Raw genomic sequence first — 18,601 nt, 5'->3', positions numbered from 1 at the left:
AGAGTGGTTAGCATTAATGAGGGTTTACTAAGGGCCAGGCACTGGGTTAAGTCCTCTCAGCACATAATTCTCACAACAGCTCTGTGAGAGGGGGATGGGGGTGGGTTAGGTGTGTAGCATCCCCATTTTAGAGGTGAGAATTGTGCTTAGACCACAAAACCACTGGCAGGAGACATGAAGCTGAGGTTCCACTCGTCTGATCCTATTTTCACCGGGGTTTCGGGTGAAGTGTGCCTGTTAGCCTGTCTCCCCAACGGAGGAAGGTGGTACCTTCCGCTCCTGACGGGTCTCTAGGCCCCCTGTCCTGCCTGACACAGCGCCTGGCCCACAGCAGGTGCCTGGGGAGGGCGTAGGTCTCGGTTCAGTGAGGGCCTCAGTTTCCCCATCTCTGAAATGGGAACGGCAGCACAGACCTCGCAGGGCCCAGGCCAGGCACCTTCGGGCAGCAGAGGCAATGCTGAGCTCTCCATCCTCGCTGCTGCAGCCCTCGCCCATCGCGGGGCTTCCAGCCCGGTCCCCACCCGAGCCGGGGTGCGGCGCCGGCGCCCCATTGTTCAAGAGGGCGGGGAAACTTCAGAGAGAGGACTCCCCGCCCCGGGTCGCTCTCGCCGCCCAATGGAGCAGAGGACTTGGCCCGGCCTCTGCCGCGCGGGGTGCGTCCTTTGTCTGCTCTGCGGCGCCCGATGCCCGAGGCCCGCGCCCCGATCCTCCGGCAGACAAAGCCGGGGCTTCTGCGAGCCGGACCGGCAGGAGAGGGGATAGCGCCACCCTCCTCCGGCCTTAGCACCGCCTCCTCCCCTCGGCGCCCTCTGATTGGTCCGTGGGGCTACAAAGAGGCCGGGAAGTGGGTGGGTCACGTGGGCTAGCGTGGCCTCCTATTGGCCGTCCGAGGCTGCCAATCGGGGAGGGCGGGCTGTCCGCGCACGGCCCGGTCGCTCCCTCCGCGCTGGGGCCCGCCCGCGGGGCCGGCCGCCTGTCAGAGGGAGGTGGGGATGGTGCGCCCGGTGGTGGCGGCGGCTGTGGCGGCTTCCCTGGTCCGAGGGCAGGGAGGAGAAGGTGACTGACCGACCGACTGCCTGAATGAATGAATGGCGGAGCCGAGCGCGCCATGAGGAGCCTGCCGAGCCTGGGCGGCCTCGCCCTGTTGTGCTGCGCCGCCGCCGCCGCCGCCGCCGCCTCAGCAGCCTCGGCCGGGAATGTCACCGGTGGCGGCGGGGCCGCGGGGCAGGTGGACGCGTCGCCGGGCCCGGGGCTGGGGGGCGAGCCCAGTCACTCTTTCTCTAAGGCGACGGCTCCCACGACGCCGGCCCAGAGGACCGGACCCCCGCGCGCCACCGTCCATCGAGCCCTGGCTGCATCCTCTTCAGCCCCGTCCCCGGAGACCACCCCTCCTCGGGCCACGGCCGGACCCGCGCCGACCACCCTCTGGACGACCGCTGGCCCGGCGCCGACCACCCCTCCGGCGGTGGAACGCCTTCCGACTACCCCTCGGGCGCCGACCAGACCCGCGCCGACCACCCTCTCAACGACCACTGGCCCGGCGGCGACCACCCCGGTAGCGACCACCGATCTGGCGCCCAGCCCTCCGCTGACTCCGACCCGCCTTCCCCCCGGCCGCCGCGGCAGCGTCCCGCCCACCCCACCTGTCACCGAGGCCCCCTCCCCGCCTCCCCCAGGTGAGTCCCGGCGCCGCCTCGCCCGCAGGACCCTCCCCAGCGGCTGCGCATCCTTTCCCCGGCCCCCGGCCCTAGGGTCGGGCTCCTGGCTGGAAGGGATCATTTCTTGCCCCAAAGGCTACCCAGATTTCGACTCCCGAGGGGAGGTCCAAGCTCCGGCTAGGCTGCCCTCGCGCCCCCCACGCATCTGGGAAGTCCTTTGTCCCCCCCTGAGCTGGGCTTCCTCGGGAGGGGGCGGCTGCCGTGCGGAAGGCATCTCCCCTCCCTGCCAGACAGCGCTTTCTGGCCTTTGTCGGAGCCCCGGAATGGGCGCAAACTTTTGGGTTCGGTTCGCTCGCCCTGCCTCTCCGTCTGGGTTATTTGGGGAAGTTTGAGAGCCAGCACAATACCTCCTCCGATGGGTCCAAAGCTGAGTACAAGGGATTCCTCCCAAAGCTCCAATTTCCTTGTTCATTTCTCCTTGTATATATAAATATCAGATGTGCGTGTGACAGGTGGAAGAGAGATTGAGAGGATTTTGTGTACAGGCAGTAGTACAGATCATTTAAGGCAAAAAAGAAAAGGCAAGACGTTGTAATCCATGTTTTGCCTGCAAATCAGTGGATTCAGTAGGTCATTTGGGACAGGTGTGTATCTAGGTTGAGCACGTTTATAAATTAGGTTAAATCCCCTCCTTGGACCATTTTTTTTTTCCTTCCTCAATTACAAGGTCAATGTGTTTGGACAAATGCACAATTTAAGCAGGGATGTCTGTTTTTTTTTCTCCCTTAAGCTAGAACGCTCAATTTTGCTAATACTGATAAATGCCACTTTCTGTTTGAGTCCACATAGAAAACAAGGCTGGTCTTTCCTGCTGATTGACGTCTTCAAGCCAAGTTAGAGGCAACTCCTGTTCTTTCCCCGTTTCCATCTAGAGTGGGCCTGAGCTAAACAAATAAAACCTACCTCATCAAGACGGTAGACAAGAGTTTCTGAATTCCTTTGCTTTAAGTGGGGGTGGAGATTTGTTCAAACCATTTATCTGGCTGTACTTACGTTAACGGATCTCTGACCTAATTCTTAGGTTCAGTGATTTCCTATGGAGGCAGGTATGGACTTTGGAGTATAATTGAATTTGTAGAGTGTTATCCCACGTGATGATGAGTCTTAATACAGTCTTGAATCTTGGGTTGGAGCCTGGCGTTGACATAAGTAGGAATGCAGATTATTCACCCATAAAGAGCTAAGTTTGTATCTCTTCCAGCTTCAAGGAGTGTATTAACGAGCTGAATTTTGACTGTAAACTTTTTTGACCTTTGTATAGAGAGATTGACTTCTTATTGAGAGACAGGAAGCCTAGTGGTTGAGAGTGTAGACTCAGGAGTCCCTTCTTAGGTTTGAATCCTAGCTCTGCCCCTTATTAACTGTGCAATCTTGGGCAGGTCACTTAACCTCTCTTCAACTGTGAAATGAAGATGATAATAGCACTTGCCTCATAGGGTTGCTATGAAGATTAAATAAGCTAATACATGTATAGTGTTTAGAACAGTTCCTGGTGCAGAGTAAGCACCATGTATGTGTTAGTTATCCTTATGACTAGGCTTTTTGTGTGGGATAGAAAGCATCTGAGAAGCCTAGTAGGGACTTGTGCTGATTTCTGTTTTTTTTAGGAAACTATAATAGAAGAAGGATGAATTAGATTTTCCGAGTTTGAAGCACGTGGTAGCATTTAAGTAGCAAGATCACTTATTTTGAATGGTTAGTATATGATAAATGTCTGGGTAATTGATGTTATGTTACTTTTGTTATTTTTGTGTTGTTATTTTTAAATCACTAAGGTAACCTTTACTTGTAAAAAAAAAAAAATACAAACAACCAGAAGTCTACAAAGGAAAAAGTGAAAGTCACTCTTTTACTGCCCGCTAGTTCCAGCCAGTCCCTAGAGGTTACTGCTGTTAACAGTCTGATCTTTTTTCAGACGTTTTTCTGGGCATATATGCACATACACACAAGGTTGAAAGAAATCGTTTTTGAAAACTCAATGAAATCGTTCTATACATATTGTTTTACAACTTGCTGTATTCACTTAACTATGTCTCATGGACTTTTTTTTTTCATGTCAGTACCAAAGGTCTACCGTATTCTTTAACAGTTGCATTTTCCATTGGAAGAATATTTCATAATTTATTTAACCGGTCCCTATTTATGGACAGTTAGATTGCTTCCGGGCTTCAGTTTAAAAAGCACACAGAAGAATGGGTTCTTGTTCAGTCCATCATGTATAGATTATATTCTCTAATACTTTGGCTGGAGTGTCGCAGAATCCAAATTTTAAGTGCAGTAAAGCTGGATTGATTACTATTTGCCATTTGAACTGTTTGAGGCTTTAAGTAACTTCCATGGACTAACATACACCTATGTCTATGATGATCTCTGGGTGACAGAAGATTTAGAAGGATCTCCAACTTCGGTAACTCTCCTGTGTTTTAAATTTTCTATAATTTGGACTTTTCTGTGAATTCACTATAGATTGCCCATGTCTAGTTCTCAGCAGCCGAACTGACTTTGTGGGCCTATTGAGAGGCAATTTTAGCTTTATATGATATAATCAAGTACAGCCTTTTTATCTGAGCATGGGTTCTAGTCTGCTTCGAAAAGTAAACACATCTCTTTGACGAAAGGAAGAATTCCAACCGAATTGGAGAGACCTAATTTGGCTTGCAAAGTTGGATTCCCTGGCATTGGGGAAGATGGTTGTACAGGATGTTTTATTGTAATGTTCCTGTAAGGACTGAGTGCCATTGATAATATATTATGTGATTGGACGGGTCTTCTAGCTGCTCTTTGAATTAATAAAAATTTCTTTCATGGAGGTCTAGCTGAGAGCCCTTGCCTGCCCCTCAATTAGGACCCTCTTTTGTTTACAGGGACACTGATCTGCAAACTGAAACTAATTGCCCAGCAAGCAGGCGCTTTCCTCCCACAGACCTGGCAAACATTTGGCTGATTGGTTGGCTGGGTAGGACATTTTAAGAAGGGTGAAGGGAGAGGCTGTGATGCTAGAGGATAATAGGTATCAGCAGTAAGAGACTGAGGTGATGACAAATGTTCAATTTTTAAAATTGTGGACCTTTAAGGCTAGATAGGTAACATGGCTCTACGTTTTAAGAAATGCTTCCACAGACTTAGCTGAAGTATTTCTCCCTGTGGTTAACACCATTTCTGGTTCTGCTCTTTGTGGCCCTGCAGAACACGTCTGCTCTCTCTGTGCTGTGACAGTTCTTTAGGGATCTGGAGACAGTGATCATATTCCCTCTCCAGCTCCCTCAACTGTTCTTTATGTGACATGGTTTCAGATTCCCTCACTATCCTGGTCACGACTCTTCTGGACTTGTTCAGTCTTTCCATGTCTCTCCCAAAGTGTGGAGCACAGAGCTGCATGTGACACACTAGATGAGCTTTAACTAGCTCGTAGTAGGGAGGGCAGTTACCTCATTCTTTCTGGATGCCAGTTAGTTCCTAATCACAGAGCTCTTTTGGCAGCCACATTATGTTGTTGACTCATTGCGTCCATTAAGATAACCAAGTCTTCCCCCCGGCCCCAAAATATGCTAGATGAGTCTTCCTTCATTCTGGACTTGGAAATTCTTGTTATATTCTAAAGTATAAGCTGAGACATTTGCTAAACATGTAATATTTATTCTGCTAGATTCAAGTTGTCCTTTGAGATCCCAAGCCTGTCAGTGTACCCCACCCAGTTTATTCACATTCACCTTCAGGGTGTTCCTATAGACAGAGTCGAAAGACAAGTTAGGACAGGTTGGTCTTACCTCATGGGGAGAGTAAATTTATGGATGTTGAAACAGTTTGGAAGGGAAGGAATAAGAGTTTAGATTAGTTCTCAAGGGTCTCTTCCAGCTCTAAAGTTCGACAATGATGATGATGATCTGGTGTGCATGATTCAGGGCGCATTAATGCCCCCCAAAGAGCTTTAATCGTTTATTTGTGATCTAAGTTAAGAGAATAGGCTTTGTTTAAGCAAGCCCTAGGATTTAGAGTTTGAAAACTCTGACTACTATGACTTGTAAATAAAATATTATGAATGAATTTGATTTGAAAGGAACATTCTGGGAATGCAGGACCCTCCTAATGGTACTGGGAAATATGTTCTTCATCCTGAAATTCTCTACTGCTGGGTTCAGAGTCTTATTTGTTTGTAGTTATTTAAGAAGATACCATTCATTTTCAGGAAATAGAGGTTGTTCAGGCTCCGAAGGTAACGTAGGTTCACAATCTTTTATGCAAAACCTATGGGGCTGGATGTATTTCAGAATTTAGAATTTTTCAGATTTTAGGAGGTTAATAAATACACTCCAGTGAAGTCTGGGCCAGCATCCTGTAATCAAACACATGCAAATATCTGCATCAAAATGCATGTACAGGGGCCTGCTCCTGTGGTGCTGTGGTTAAGTTCACACATTCCACTTTGGCGGCCCGAGGTTTGCAGGTTCGGATCCTGGGTGTGGACCTACACACTGCTTGTCAAGCCATGCTGTGGCAGGCATCCCACATATAAAATAGAGGAAGATGGGCACGGATGTTAGCTCAGGGCCAGTCGTCCTCAGCAAAAAGAGGAGGATTGGCAGCAGATGTTAGCACGGGGCTAATCTTCCTCCAAAAAAAAAAAAAAAACGCATGTACATATATTCACACTGAGTAAGATAAAGACTATAAATAGCCTTGCATTTGTTCAGGTCAGGTTTTGCCGCCAAATGAGTTAGAGAAAAAATTTTGGTTTTTGCATCTTCTGGTATTTAGCATCAAGACTGAAGGACTGTGGACCACTGTAATAGTAATTGCAAACACATATAGTACTTACTGTGTTCCAAGCACTGTTCTAAGTGCCTTACATATATTAATTTATTTAATCCTCACACAGGTGTAATCAAGTTAGGTGCTATTATTATCCTCATTTTATAGATAAGGAAACTGAAGCTCAGAGAAGCCTAGCTATGGCAGAGCCTGGATTCAAACCCAGTCCTTCTCATTTCAGAATTTTATTATTGGCTTTTAAAGAAATAGTTATGGAGAAGAGAAGAAAAGGAAACCATTTTGCTAAAAATGTTGGTCCTTGGATACTGATCTGAAAAAATTTCTGCTGTCCTTTGACATTTACTCCCTTCAGTCCATTGTGCACTGTTCTTTCACCTCCTCAAATGCTCTGTTTTGCAACTGTGATTTTAAATTATAGCTCTAATTCCTCCTTTGATTAGGTTCTCATATAGTCTGTGATAGAGAAATTTATCCTCTCTTTTTACAGCCTGGCCCAGGGACTTCTCATATTCATTGTATCTTATTCCTGCCCTAAGTGCCTAGCTTTCAGTAGAAATTGCTTAGTCTGATTAGTTTATGGAACAGCATAGTTAAACTCCAGAACGTTAAAGTCTGCTGAATTATGTCCTAGGAAGCCTTGTGACTGGTTGAAAATTTACACATTGAAATAATCTGACTAGGTCTTTTTATCTTGATTTTTTTTAAAGACCCATAAAATTAAAATGTGCATTACTTTTTATCTCAGCATTTCTAAGCATGTATATATTAACTTCCAGACGTCCTGGCACCTTATAAAAAGAATGGAAGAAAAGTATCACAGTGCTGTTTTTCCTGACGGGTAAATTATGGGTAGAGAGATTACTGCTTTGGGGCACTTAATAGATCAGAAGAGAATAGAAATAAAAATCTTGTTTAGCTGAAAGACAGCATTAGATGATATTTTTAGTTAGAAATGCTTTAATTCATGCTTTTTTGCCTTGATCTTGATTTTTGTTTGTTTTCTTTACATGTGATATAAAAGTGTACTAATGTTGAGGTTATGTTACAGGTACCTCTTCTGTGGTCGCTTAGTCTTTTTCAAGTATGCATTTTGGTTTATCTGTTTTTCACTAGGAACAACTACCCTAACTGCACTGGCAACTTTGAAGGGAGATTTTTAAAAATTGTGGTGAAAAAGATAAAGATTATGTCTGGATACATATGTGTTTGGATCACATATGTAAAGGTTTACTCAAAATAATTATCTTTTTAGATGTATCTAAGTACATGTGATAAATTTGTGTCAAAAAAATTCCTCTGGTAATGCTGCTCTTGCACAGATAATTATTACTGTCAGAAGAAATCTTTCTCCATTAAAGAAAAATCTTTCCTCTGTCCTTCTTGCTCATTTTTTCACTTTCAACTCCTCTATATGTTCCTCGCTCGTGTCTCTTATTCTTAGCCCCATCCCTTCTTTCATGTTCTTTAAGGCACCAAATTATCCTCTCTATTTAACAATTTACCACTTTGTCCTCCTTCAGTGCCTCCTCAAAGCCCAATTCTTCCAAGAAGTCTTTCTGGAGGAACAAAAGGTCCTTGAAGATGTCCTGGTAACAGGGCGCACAGGGTTGAACACTTTGCACTCAGAACAAAACCTGTCTTTCTCTGCAACTTTGACTTTTTTCCTATGAATTTGTTCTTAGTCTATTTAATTTAGACCGGTAAGCCCACTTGATAAGAAAATGTCAGAATTTATACAATATTCAGGGCATGTTATTAATTCTTTCTTTTTGAAAAAAATGAGAGAGATTTTCTTTTTGCTCTGGCGTCTTCTTTATTGCCCAGCTTTTTCCTTTTTTTCTTCTCCTAAGGAACAATACAGAAAAAACTGTCACAACGGAAGTTATCTGCCTCCTAAAAAATCAAGTACTTTGAATAAGTAGCAAACTTCTTTTTCTATTTATGAATAATATGAGCTGTTTTTTTAGGTAGGTGGATTTGGGCTGCATACCAATATAAAATGTTTAATTTGGTCGAGAAACAAATGTCAGATCTTTTGAATGACAATTTCCCTTGTAGAAATTTAATTAAAGTTAATAGTGAACAGAGTGCTTCTAATAATTAACAAGTGTGCCGTGCGTTATGGTTTCAAGGTGCTCTTAGAATCTCCAAGACTTTCACGTCCATATTGTGTTGATTTCTGCATATTAGATGAGTGAATAAAGGCTTATTTAGCTTCTGTCCTCTGCTGGAACTTTTATAGGTGAATTTTGACAAAATCTTTACAGGTTTTCAGTAGGTTCACATTTGATATTTTATATTTCAAACTGTTGTCTTCTAAGTTTATTTTATTGAATGTAAACCTTTGACTGGCTTGGCTGCCCATCTTTACAGGCTGGAAAATAGTATTTGGAGAAGAGGGTTGCTTACTTTATGTTTTTTTCTAGGTGCCAAATGGGGCTGAATGTTATTGAAAGAGCCCAGTAGTAATTGAAAGTAAATGGTGATGGAGATAACAAGATGAACTACAGAACTTGATTGGGAGGGTTCATGTAGATTTCATTTCTTCAGATTGAAATATTAAGTACTTCTTTCCTAGTGTAAGAATCTGGAATTATCTAAACCTACCATGTCAGTTGTATTGCCTCAAATCAGTGTGTTAGTAGCAAAGAGATGTGGTACTCTCCCACCTCTCATTTCCAATCTGATATTTAACACTTTGGCAGGAAAAGTAATTAATGTTAATTGAGTACATATAATATGTCTACTTTCTTACCAGGATTTTTTTTTACACGCAAAATCATGTTATTTAATTCTTAAACAATGTAGTAGTTAAATATTATTATCCTTGCGTTATGGACGGCAAATACTGAGATTCAGAAATGTAAAGTAGCTTGCTCTTACCTATCAGGGGTTTTTTCCCCTGCTTTTTCTCCCCAAATCCCGCCAGTACATAGTTGTATATTATTTAGTTATGGGTCCTTCTAGTTGTGGCATGTGGGACGCCGCCTCAGCATGGCCTGACGAGCAGTGCCATGTCCGCCCCCAGGATCCAAACCAGAGAAACCCTGGGCTGCCAAAGTGGAGTGCGCGAACTTAACTACTCAGCCACGGGGCCGGCCCCAAACCTGTCAGGTTTTTATATAGTCCATGGGGGCAGAGACTTCTGTTTGTTTGTTCACAATTGTATCCCCAGTTCCAGCCCCAAGTAGAGTCTCAGTAAATGTTTGATGATTGAATGAGTGAGGAAGAAGGGATGGTTCGTAGCTACACTAGACATGCGATGTATGCTCAAGAAACTAATCTAATCTCGTGACCTTTTTCCTTAGTTTAACAATGAACTCTTACCTTCTTTCCCCCTTTACTCATAGGAATAGCATGAGAACCTACTTAGGGTAAGTGGTGTTCTTTGCGATCCAGCAAATTACATTAATTATTCTTTTTTTTTGTTGCATAACTTTATCCGTTCTGTTTTTCTTAGTTAAAGGAAGAACAGCAATAGACAAATGAACATCTGATGACTTTTGTAGAAAGAGTACTAAGTTGGAAAAGCTGAGCACTTGTCTGTGAGACATAGGACCTTAAGTTCTTTCTCAGCTCTTTTACCAGTTCTGTAATCTTAGGCAAATAATTTTATCTGTAAAATCAGAGAGTTAGACCAGATTTGTGGGTTTTCAAACTGTATTATTTGGGGATCTAGGGTCCCTCAGATGTGTTTAGGGCCCAGAATGGGGTCTATGGAGGTCAAGTCGGTCTACTTCTGGGCCCTCCACCCCCAACCCTCATCCCCATATGAGGATGGGGATCCATCCTCCCACCCACACTGTACTCAGCTCCACTCTCATCTGGTTTGTATATCGGGTTTGTTCTTTAAGTAAAGATTTTTGAAATAGGAATTCTTCTACTCTAAAATTCTGTGATAAAGAAATTATGGTAATCTCTATTATGCAGCCATTAAAACGCTTATATTGCATTTAGTAGCAATATACAGAGGAGGAGAGAAATCTACCAAAATGTTAAATGACTAAAGCTAAGTAATGGGATTATGGGTCATTTTAGTTACCTTCTCTGTGTTTTTCTGAATTTTCCAATGAATATATCCAATTTTAATTTTACAGTCATAAAAATAAGTGAATAAAATGAGAAAATGAATAAAAAGTTGTGATAAGCTTGGTAAGCCTTTACTTGTATGAGATCAAATCAGGTGATATTACCTAGGGCCACTTAACTATAATTTCTGCTCTGACTCAGCCATTTTGATCGGCATCAAAGATATTTGCTTAGTCTCAGTGAGTTGTGGTTCTGAAGGAAGGAGATTGCTGAAGACAATACCCAAGAAAGGAAACTGTTCCTGAGGCCTGACAAATCTTAAACATAGGGTAAGGATGACATGTCTAAGATTTGGTACCTTTAGGGAAGGTTTAACTGAAATCTTAGAAGAGACTGAAAACAGAGCTGGTTCTTTATCCATTTCAGTCTGTCTAGGGAATTTAAAGCATGCACTTAAAAATTAATTAAAGTAGCTTATTGAAGTATATCTTATTTAAATTGTGCAAAATTTGAATTCATGGCATCAGTCACAGCCTTTACTGATAGAAGATCTTTGATTCTTTCTTTCTTTAAAGACATAGGACTCCCAAAAGTTTGGTTTCAGTCTGTCCATATGTTTAGCAATTAGACAGATGTGATTGCTTTTATACGGGTAATATAACAGCTGTTCTATCTGCTGTCCTTGCCAGGGAGACAGCTAAGAGCTGAGGGAAAGGGAAATTTATTCAATTGGAAAAGGGAATGTATTCTCACTAGTCCCAGGGAAAATGATAAGGAGTAGGAATGTTTTCAACCTGGCTGGAGAATGTTAACCTTTACTTAGTAAATTTTAGACTCTTTAGATAACTGATTTCAGGAACTTTTGTTTCAGTCTTGCATGCTTCCTAGAAACTGGCTTATTACAGGGATCTTATTAGATCTTTATTTATTTTTAAATATCTAGTGCTTTTACTTAATATATGTGAGGAAAAGGAAGAGGTTAGCATTGTTAACTGTACAGAGAACATCATATTCTCTAGGTCCTTTGAATTTTGGAAATGGTCTTTAAAGGTGAAATTCCTTAAATATTCTAGAGAAAGTTTAGATGTTGCCGTCTCAGAAGGAAATTGGATGAACTGAGTAGCTTTTAGTTTCTCTTCAGTCCTGTCTATCATTTATAGGGATGTAATGGTAGTTTGGGAAGGGTTAACGGAAATGATAGGGGATAAGAGGAGATGCTTGGTATTCCAATATATTTATTCTGTTTTATTTATTTATTGAGGCTTGATTAGAGTAAGGCATTGGGCTTTTTCTGCCATAGACTTCTCATTTGCCTTCATATTCTTTATAATCCTACAGTGTGTTTTGATTTATCCTTTCTATATGAACTGCATTAACAATATAGCCCCACCATCCATTGATGTTGTCTGGGTTAATGAATAGTTATAAAGTGTACCAAAAACACAAAGCAATCTAGCTGTTGGGTATTATTATACTGAATTGTTGGTACGTAGCCTGCAAACCTATCCTGTTCAACTGGTTTTAGTTTTTAAGTTAGTTTGTTGCTTCAACTTGTCCACAAAGGCAGAGCCGAATGGTCCAGCTAATCAGTGGAGTAGCAGTCAGAAGAACTAAATTCTAGTCTTTCTATTCACTTTTTTGAGTTCTTGAGCACTTTTTTTTTTAATGGCTCTGTGACTTAGTTTCTCTAACTATAAAATGAAGCTTGTTGCTTCCAGTCTCCCAAGGTTTTTAAGAAGTAACACACATAAATTATGGTGGGCTTTTCTCAAACACAAAGGCTTTATAGAATTCCAACTCTTTTTTGATATTCTTTCCTAATTACATGGTTTATATTAGCTTACAATGTAATGTGAACAAGATAGCTTTTGATTAAACACAGGAAAGACATAAACACATGCATTTACATGTGACTTCTTTATGCAAAATATATTTTTATGCTATTTTGTAGTTAACATTTGTATAATTTATAGACAATTATAGTATTTTCCAAAGTTTTGGGATCCTTCAGTGTTATTTTTCTTCCTATACTACCTTGAGAAAATAAAATAATCTTTATCTTATATTAAACTCATAATAAGTTATGCTTTCGATGTTTAATCAAAGGATCTTTAATATTATTTTTGATTGATCTGTTTAGAAGAGATTCTACTTAATCTTTATAAAATCTTTATAATCTTTATAAAAATAATGTTTGTTCATTTTAGAAAATATAAAGAAGTGTAAAGCCAAAAAATGAACCCAGAGATCATGAAGTTAATATTTTAATGGTAACTACTGAATTTTTTTACATCAGTATTTCTTTTATCCCCCTCCCTACCATTGAGATAATTCTGTATGGATGTATTGCTTTGCAACTGCCCTTTAATGTAATATATTTCAAATATTTTAACATTGTGAAATTGGACACTTTTCAAATGCAGTTGAAAGTAGTACTATTGGCTCTATTACTGTATGTAATTTAAATGATCAAACTCTGAGTGCTGACTTTGTTCAAGTTACTGTATTAATTACCTCCTAATAGTTACAGAAAAGACTATACCGTAAAGCTTTTTATGACTGAGTTTAATATTTTATTACTGCATATATTGCTCCATTTCCCATAGCAATAGATGAGATCACTTATTTGTTATGAAAACAGAGGTGTGAGTTGGATTTAGCACTCTTCTGAAATCAAGTGTATGACAGAACAAGATGGGAAAAAATTCATCACATTTAAATTATGTGTCATATCACCAAAAAAGAACATAAATCGATTTTGAAGAGAGATCTCAGACTCTGTACGATGCTTTACTTGAGACTTGCTGCTCCTTGGCAGAAGCAAACCAGCTGACTATTCTGCTTGTGGGTTCCAGTACAAGAGTGATTTTTCTTGGGTTCAAATGGCCCCTGAAAGCCCAGGGCAGTCTGGAACCAAGCGAGGCATTTAGTATTTTCAATTTGGTGACGAAAGAAGTCAAGGTGCCCATCTGCCCAGCTCATACATTGCCAAAAAAGGCCTAGGTGCTGTGCTAAAGAATATGCCAAAGAGTGGCTCTGGCCTTCAGGAAACTGATGTCTATCTTACACAGTGATCTCTATTCTCTGAATTTTGTGACGAAAAGGCTGTAACTTTTAAATCAAAGCAATAGTGAACCATAGTGTTATTGAGAGAGGGTTAAATTAATTAATACATGTAAAACACTTAATTCAGAAGTGCTTATAATCAGCACATAGTATAAACACTCAAAATTAACATCATTATTATTAATAGTTTTTATTACCTATTCTCAATGTTTGAAAAAGAGCAGAGAGAACTTTGTCAATTCCAGATTAATAAATTTACCAGCTTACTTGGCACAGTCTGTAGAATGGCAATGCATTGGTAATCAGGAAGACTTGCACATTGTCACATTCAACCTTTTCTAACAGGTAGTTCTAAGGTATGGGGTGTGACCAATATGCTTGATGCAAAAGGCTACCTCCTATCCCATCACAGTGGCTCAGTTCAAGCCAGAATTATCCTATGCCATGTTGCCAGATGCAAGAGTAATGGTACTGCTCAGAACTGGACTAAATGGAAGCTGTTTTCAAAAAGCAAATGCAAAGATAAGACTCTAGGGGATCCGTGAAACAGCCGTTGTCTAGTTCTGGCAGATGTATACTCCTCTGGGATCTTTTATAGCTATCAAACCCTAGCCATAAATGACCATGTAAAATGAAAATAAGACTGGGCCTATAGAAAGACATGACCACTCCTTTTTATATTGGTTGCACATTGATATTTTTAAAAGCATGCCAAATATAACATGCACATGCACAGTTCAAGTCACATAATCTCCCTGGGCTGCTTTACCATCGTCTGTAACATGAGTATAATAGTACCAACCTAATAGGGTTCTTGAATGTTGACCTAGAATTCAAACCTAGCTCTGCCTGACTTAAAAAGTCTGTGCTGTTTTTTTTCTTTTAACTAAACTGTGCTGCATTGCCAAAGCAGATGGGAATAGCAGAAAATGAAATAAAGCATTCAGTGGTTACAGAGCACATTTTGGGTTCTGTTTTTGTTGCCTTCCCCAGCTTCCCCCAGCAAGCTCATACATTGTCCTTCTCAGAACTCATTCTGAATTACACAGTGACTCAGGTTTGATTTCAATAGTTACTGTGAAAATCAAAATTAGATCAAAGAGTATTTCTCGGAGGTAGATATGGTCGTGGATTGGAGGTGGGCAAAGGAGGTAATGGTGGAAATTAGAGGACAGTAAACAGGTAGACAATCATGATAAATGCAAAGCAGAACTGAACAGTAACTATGAGATTGTCTACTCAGCCAGAGGATTGGTGCTAACAGAGACAATGTAATGCTTATTAGTATTTGGCAAGAAATGCCATCCACTGCAAAATGGTAGTATTGATTGTTCTTGACTTCACAATAAAACCTTTCATCTTTCACTTAATATGGACTCTAGATCAAGATGCTGAGACAAAACAATATGTTGTAAAAAGTAGCAGGTGATGTTTGATTATATAAAAGTCATAGAAGAATCTCCGACTTGCAAATGTGATTCATAGTTCTCCCCGTCACCTGAGGATGCATTCCCCATCCCCACTTTATAAACTTCCCTCCTCGCTCAAAGGTTACTTGTCTCTCAGATCAAACAAAGGGGAAACTATTATTTCAAGTATAAACCCAGCCCCTTCTGATCCAGTTGTAAACCATATTGACCAATAATATGCACAATTTTGGAGGATTTGTATATATTAGAAAGAATTAGCTCCGGTTTGTATCACATCAGGACTCAACAATATATATTATTACATCCTGCAAGTGTACAAGTACTGTGGTTAGTTCAAACTATACAACTATGGCTGAGGAGAATACACATGCAATGCACAACCTGGTCAATTCATTCTCCTAGTTAATAATTTAATATATTTATACTTCAATATAATTCTCCTATTTAATCATCGTGATTCCAGCCCATAATGCTCAAGTTTCTTAATATGACTTAAAACGCCTCATAATCTGTCTCTGTAATCATTTTTTAGGCCCTGTCTCCTTGTGCTTTAATCTCGAGCAGAATCAACTTCCTTATATTCCCCTCCCCCCAAACACCATGCTTATTATTATCATTATTATTAATAAAGCAATCATCTGTGGAGGTCTTATTCTGTGTCAGATACTGAGAATTTTCAATGAATTATCATGACCTTGTTTAATTTTCAGAAGAACCTAAGAAGAAATATGTATTATTATCCCCACTTTACTAAGCAGGAATTGAGGCTTTGAGATTTTAAATACACTGAATAAGGTCATATAGCTAGTAAAATGTAGAACCTTGATTCAAATTCAGATCTGTCTAGCCTCAGAGCCTCCTCTCTTAATCACTAAGCTAACTGGCCTCTGGTTACTTTGTTTATGCTGTTCCCTTTGCCTGGAACACCCTTCTCTTCAGTTTTAAAAAAGGTCTTAATTGTAAGCAACAGAAACCAATGCTTGTTGATTTAATCAGAAATGGAATCTATTAAAAGGATATTGAAGAGTTTGCAGAATCCCCAGGGGAACCAAATTCAGGACATGGAGCTAGAGATAATGCCCAGTCGTGTCACAGAGAGGTCCTCTGAATATGCCACTGACACCACCACTAAGCATTAGATGCTATAGTTTGCACCACCAACACTGCTAACACTGAGTACTGGATGCCATGCAAGTACTGCTGCCACTTGTCATACTGTGGCCATCGCCCTCTCTGCTCCCAGAGAAAGAGCCTCATGCTCAGTCCCTTGAATCATTAGTTTCTAATTTCAAGCCAGGTGAGCGTGTATGTGACTGTTGGAGCCTAAATCACTTGCCCGTGCTGGCGTTATGAACTTTTGTGGTGGGATAGAAAGGCTTAAAAGATGGGGAATTTCCCCAAATAGGAAGGAATTCTGAAATAGTACAAAATTATACTGAGACTAGGCAGCCAAAAAGAATGACAGACGTCTACCGCATCCCTTCCTTTCACCTGACAGACTTATTTGCCTTGAAAAATATCATCCATGCAGCATCCAAAACTATTGTACTTTATACATTCTAATATTACTGTACATATTTTTTGATTACTTGCTTTTTAAGGATTCTTGTTTTAAGTATTACTTGTTTAAGTAACTGAATCCCCTCGAGGAGTTCTTAAGTAGCTTATAGGTTATGTCTCATTGATATTTATACTCTCTAACCTCTACCTAGGATTGTATTCAGTATATAGTAAGCATTCAATAAATAGTTGAACTGAATTGAGGCATAAACTCTCCCTGCCTACCACCGCTAGAATATGAGTTCCACAAGGGCAGCTGTTTTTGGTTTTGTCTCTCGCTCCTTTTTTAACCACTGTATCCCTAGCTCCTAGATTAATTCCTAGCATGTGATAGGATCTCAGTAAATATTTATTGAATAAATGAATACTTCTAAATAGTAAATTATTTGTCTCTGAGAATGACACGGTCAGGAAGACCTTTGGTTTTGAACAGCAGATTCAAAGCTCTCTATCATACTTTCCAACTAGAACACGTACAATATGAGGCCAGAAACTGCCTTGTTCATCTCCAGTTACCTCTTCTCCCTATCCAGAAGCATAACCAGAAAAGGGCAATTTGGAATTCTTTCCCAGACTTGCCACCATGGTTGCTAGCCACAAAAATGCCCTAAAGTATCATACCTGCTTGACATGAGACCTTTTTTTGGTCCCCTTTTGTATAACTACCTATATCTTGAGATTGCATCTATTCTGGGAAGAAAAGGCTGTTTTGTCACTGTTTTAAAAAGTGTAATAACCTAGGGCAGCAGTATTTCACTTTGAAGAAATGAGGGCATGAAGGCCCATAATTGTGAAATGATTTGTAGAAAGGCAGTGGACTAGCAGACATGTACTGTAGCTCAGAGTTCTGTAGCTTTTAGAGGTTAGCTTTTTGGAGGGAACACAAGCACAATTATGTTCAGCTGAAAGAGAACTTTTGTTCAAGCTAACTAAGGAATTATTATTATTAGTGATGGCTTCATCTCTGGAGCCAAACTGCCTAGATGTGAATCATTTTCTCTACCACTTACTGGCTGTGTGACCTTGGGCTGTGCCTCAATCTCCTCATCTGTAAAATGGGCGTAATAATAGCATCTACCTCACAGGATTATTATAAGGATTAAATGACAACATATGTGAAGTACCTAGAATGCCTAGCATAAGTAGGCCTTCTGAATGTTAGCTGTTCTTTTTATTATTGTATTTTGGATACCTGTTTACTTTTACTACTTCGAATCCTCTTAATTCTTCACTACCCCTAATCCTTTCAGTTCTGAACTAGTAGTGTTACCGTGTTTTACGGGGAACCTGAGTCTGAGATCAGGTTAAGTGGTTTGCCCAATAGTTACATAGCTAGGAAGTACTAGTTGGTTGGGATTCAAACCCAACTCTTCTTATTTTTGATGCTCTTTCTATCATGGCAAAATTACATGCTAAGCGTAGATTGAGTTTACCGTGCTTTGTTATATCCTTCTAACCACCATTGTTAGTTTTAATGCATCTTTTTTCCCCTACCGCCTTCACTTACTTTTCTGATTTGTAGTCACTGTTTTTCTATCTGTACCGTAGATCTGTTGGTTTTCCTCTTGATTCTTTGGATTTGTGGTAGGAAGTATGCACTTTATCTGAAAGACCAAAGCATATCTTCACATACTACTATGCCTGTCCATTTTAATTTCATTTTCATTTTTTTATTAGCTTAATTGATCTGTACAGTGGATTGGTTTCCAGAAGAGAAGGCTTAGATATCTGTTATGATCAGATAAGTAATTTTATACATTAGCTAGGATGGCATTTAAGTGCAAATAGCAAATATCCAAAAACTAAGGCCCATTTCACCCAGTGTAAAAGATGAAACACAAGTTGTCGGAAGTGGAGACAATGTCAAAGATGATATTGGGAGGCTGGCCCAGTGGCGCAGTGGTCAAGTTCGCATGCTCCACTTTGGCAGCCCAGGGTTCGCGGGTTTGGATCTTGGGCATGAACCTACACACCACTCATCAAGCCATGCTGTGGTGGTGACCCACATACAAAATCGAGGAAGATTGG

The 18,601-nt window shown here is 40.9% G+C and overlaps 1 protein-coding gene across 1 annotated transcript in view; it reads left to right on the top strand.

The window, feature by feature from the left end:
* Positions 1–877: 877 nt before the first annotated feature.
* Positions 878–18,601, top strand: part of MEGF9 (multiple EGF like domains 9) — an 81,934-nt gene continuing 64,210 nt past the window's right edge. The window contains exon 1 of the mRNA XM_070596098.1: positions 878–1,676. Coding sequence (XP_070452199.1) covers positions 1,085–1,676 — 592 coding nt within the window. The 5' untranslated portion in view covers positions 878–1,084. The remainder of the gene's footprint in view (positions 1,677–18,601) is intronic.

This window comes from Equus przewalskii, chromosome 26, assembly GCF_037783145.1.
Source record: "Equus przewalskii isolate Varuska chromosome 26, EquPr2, whole genome shotgun sequence".
Classification (NCBI taxonomy): Eukaryota; Metazoa; Chordata; class Mammalia; order Perissodactyla; family Equidae; genus Equus; species Equus przewalskii.
Note: the sequence above shows the minus strand (reverse complement) of the source record. Positions and strands in the feature narration are given on the sequence as shown.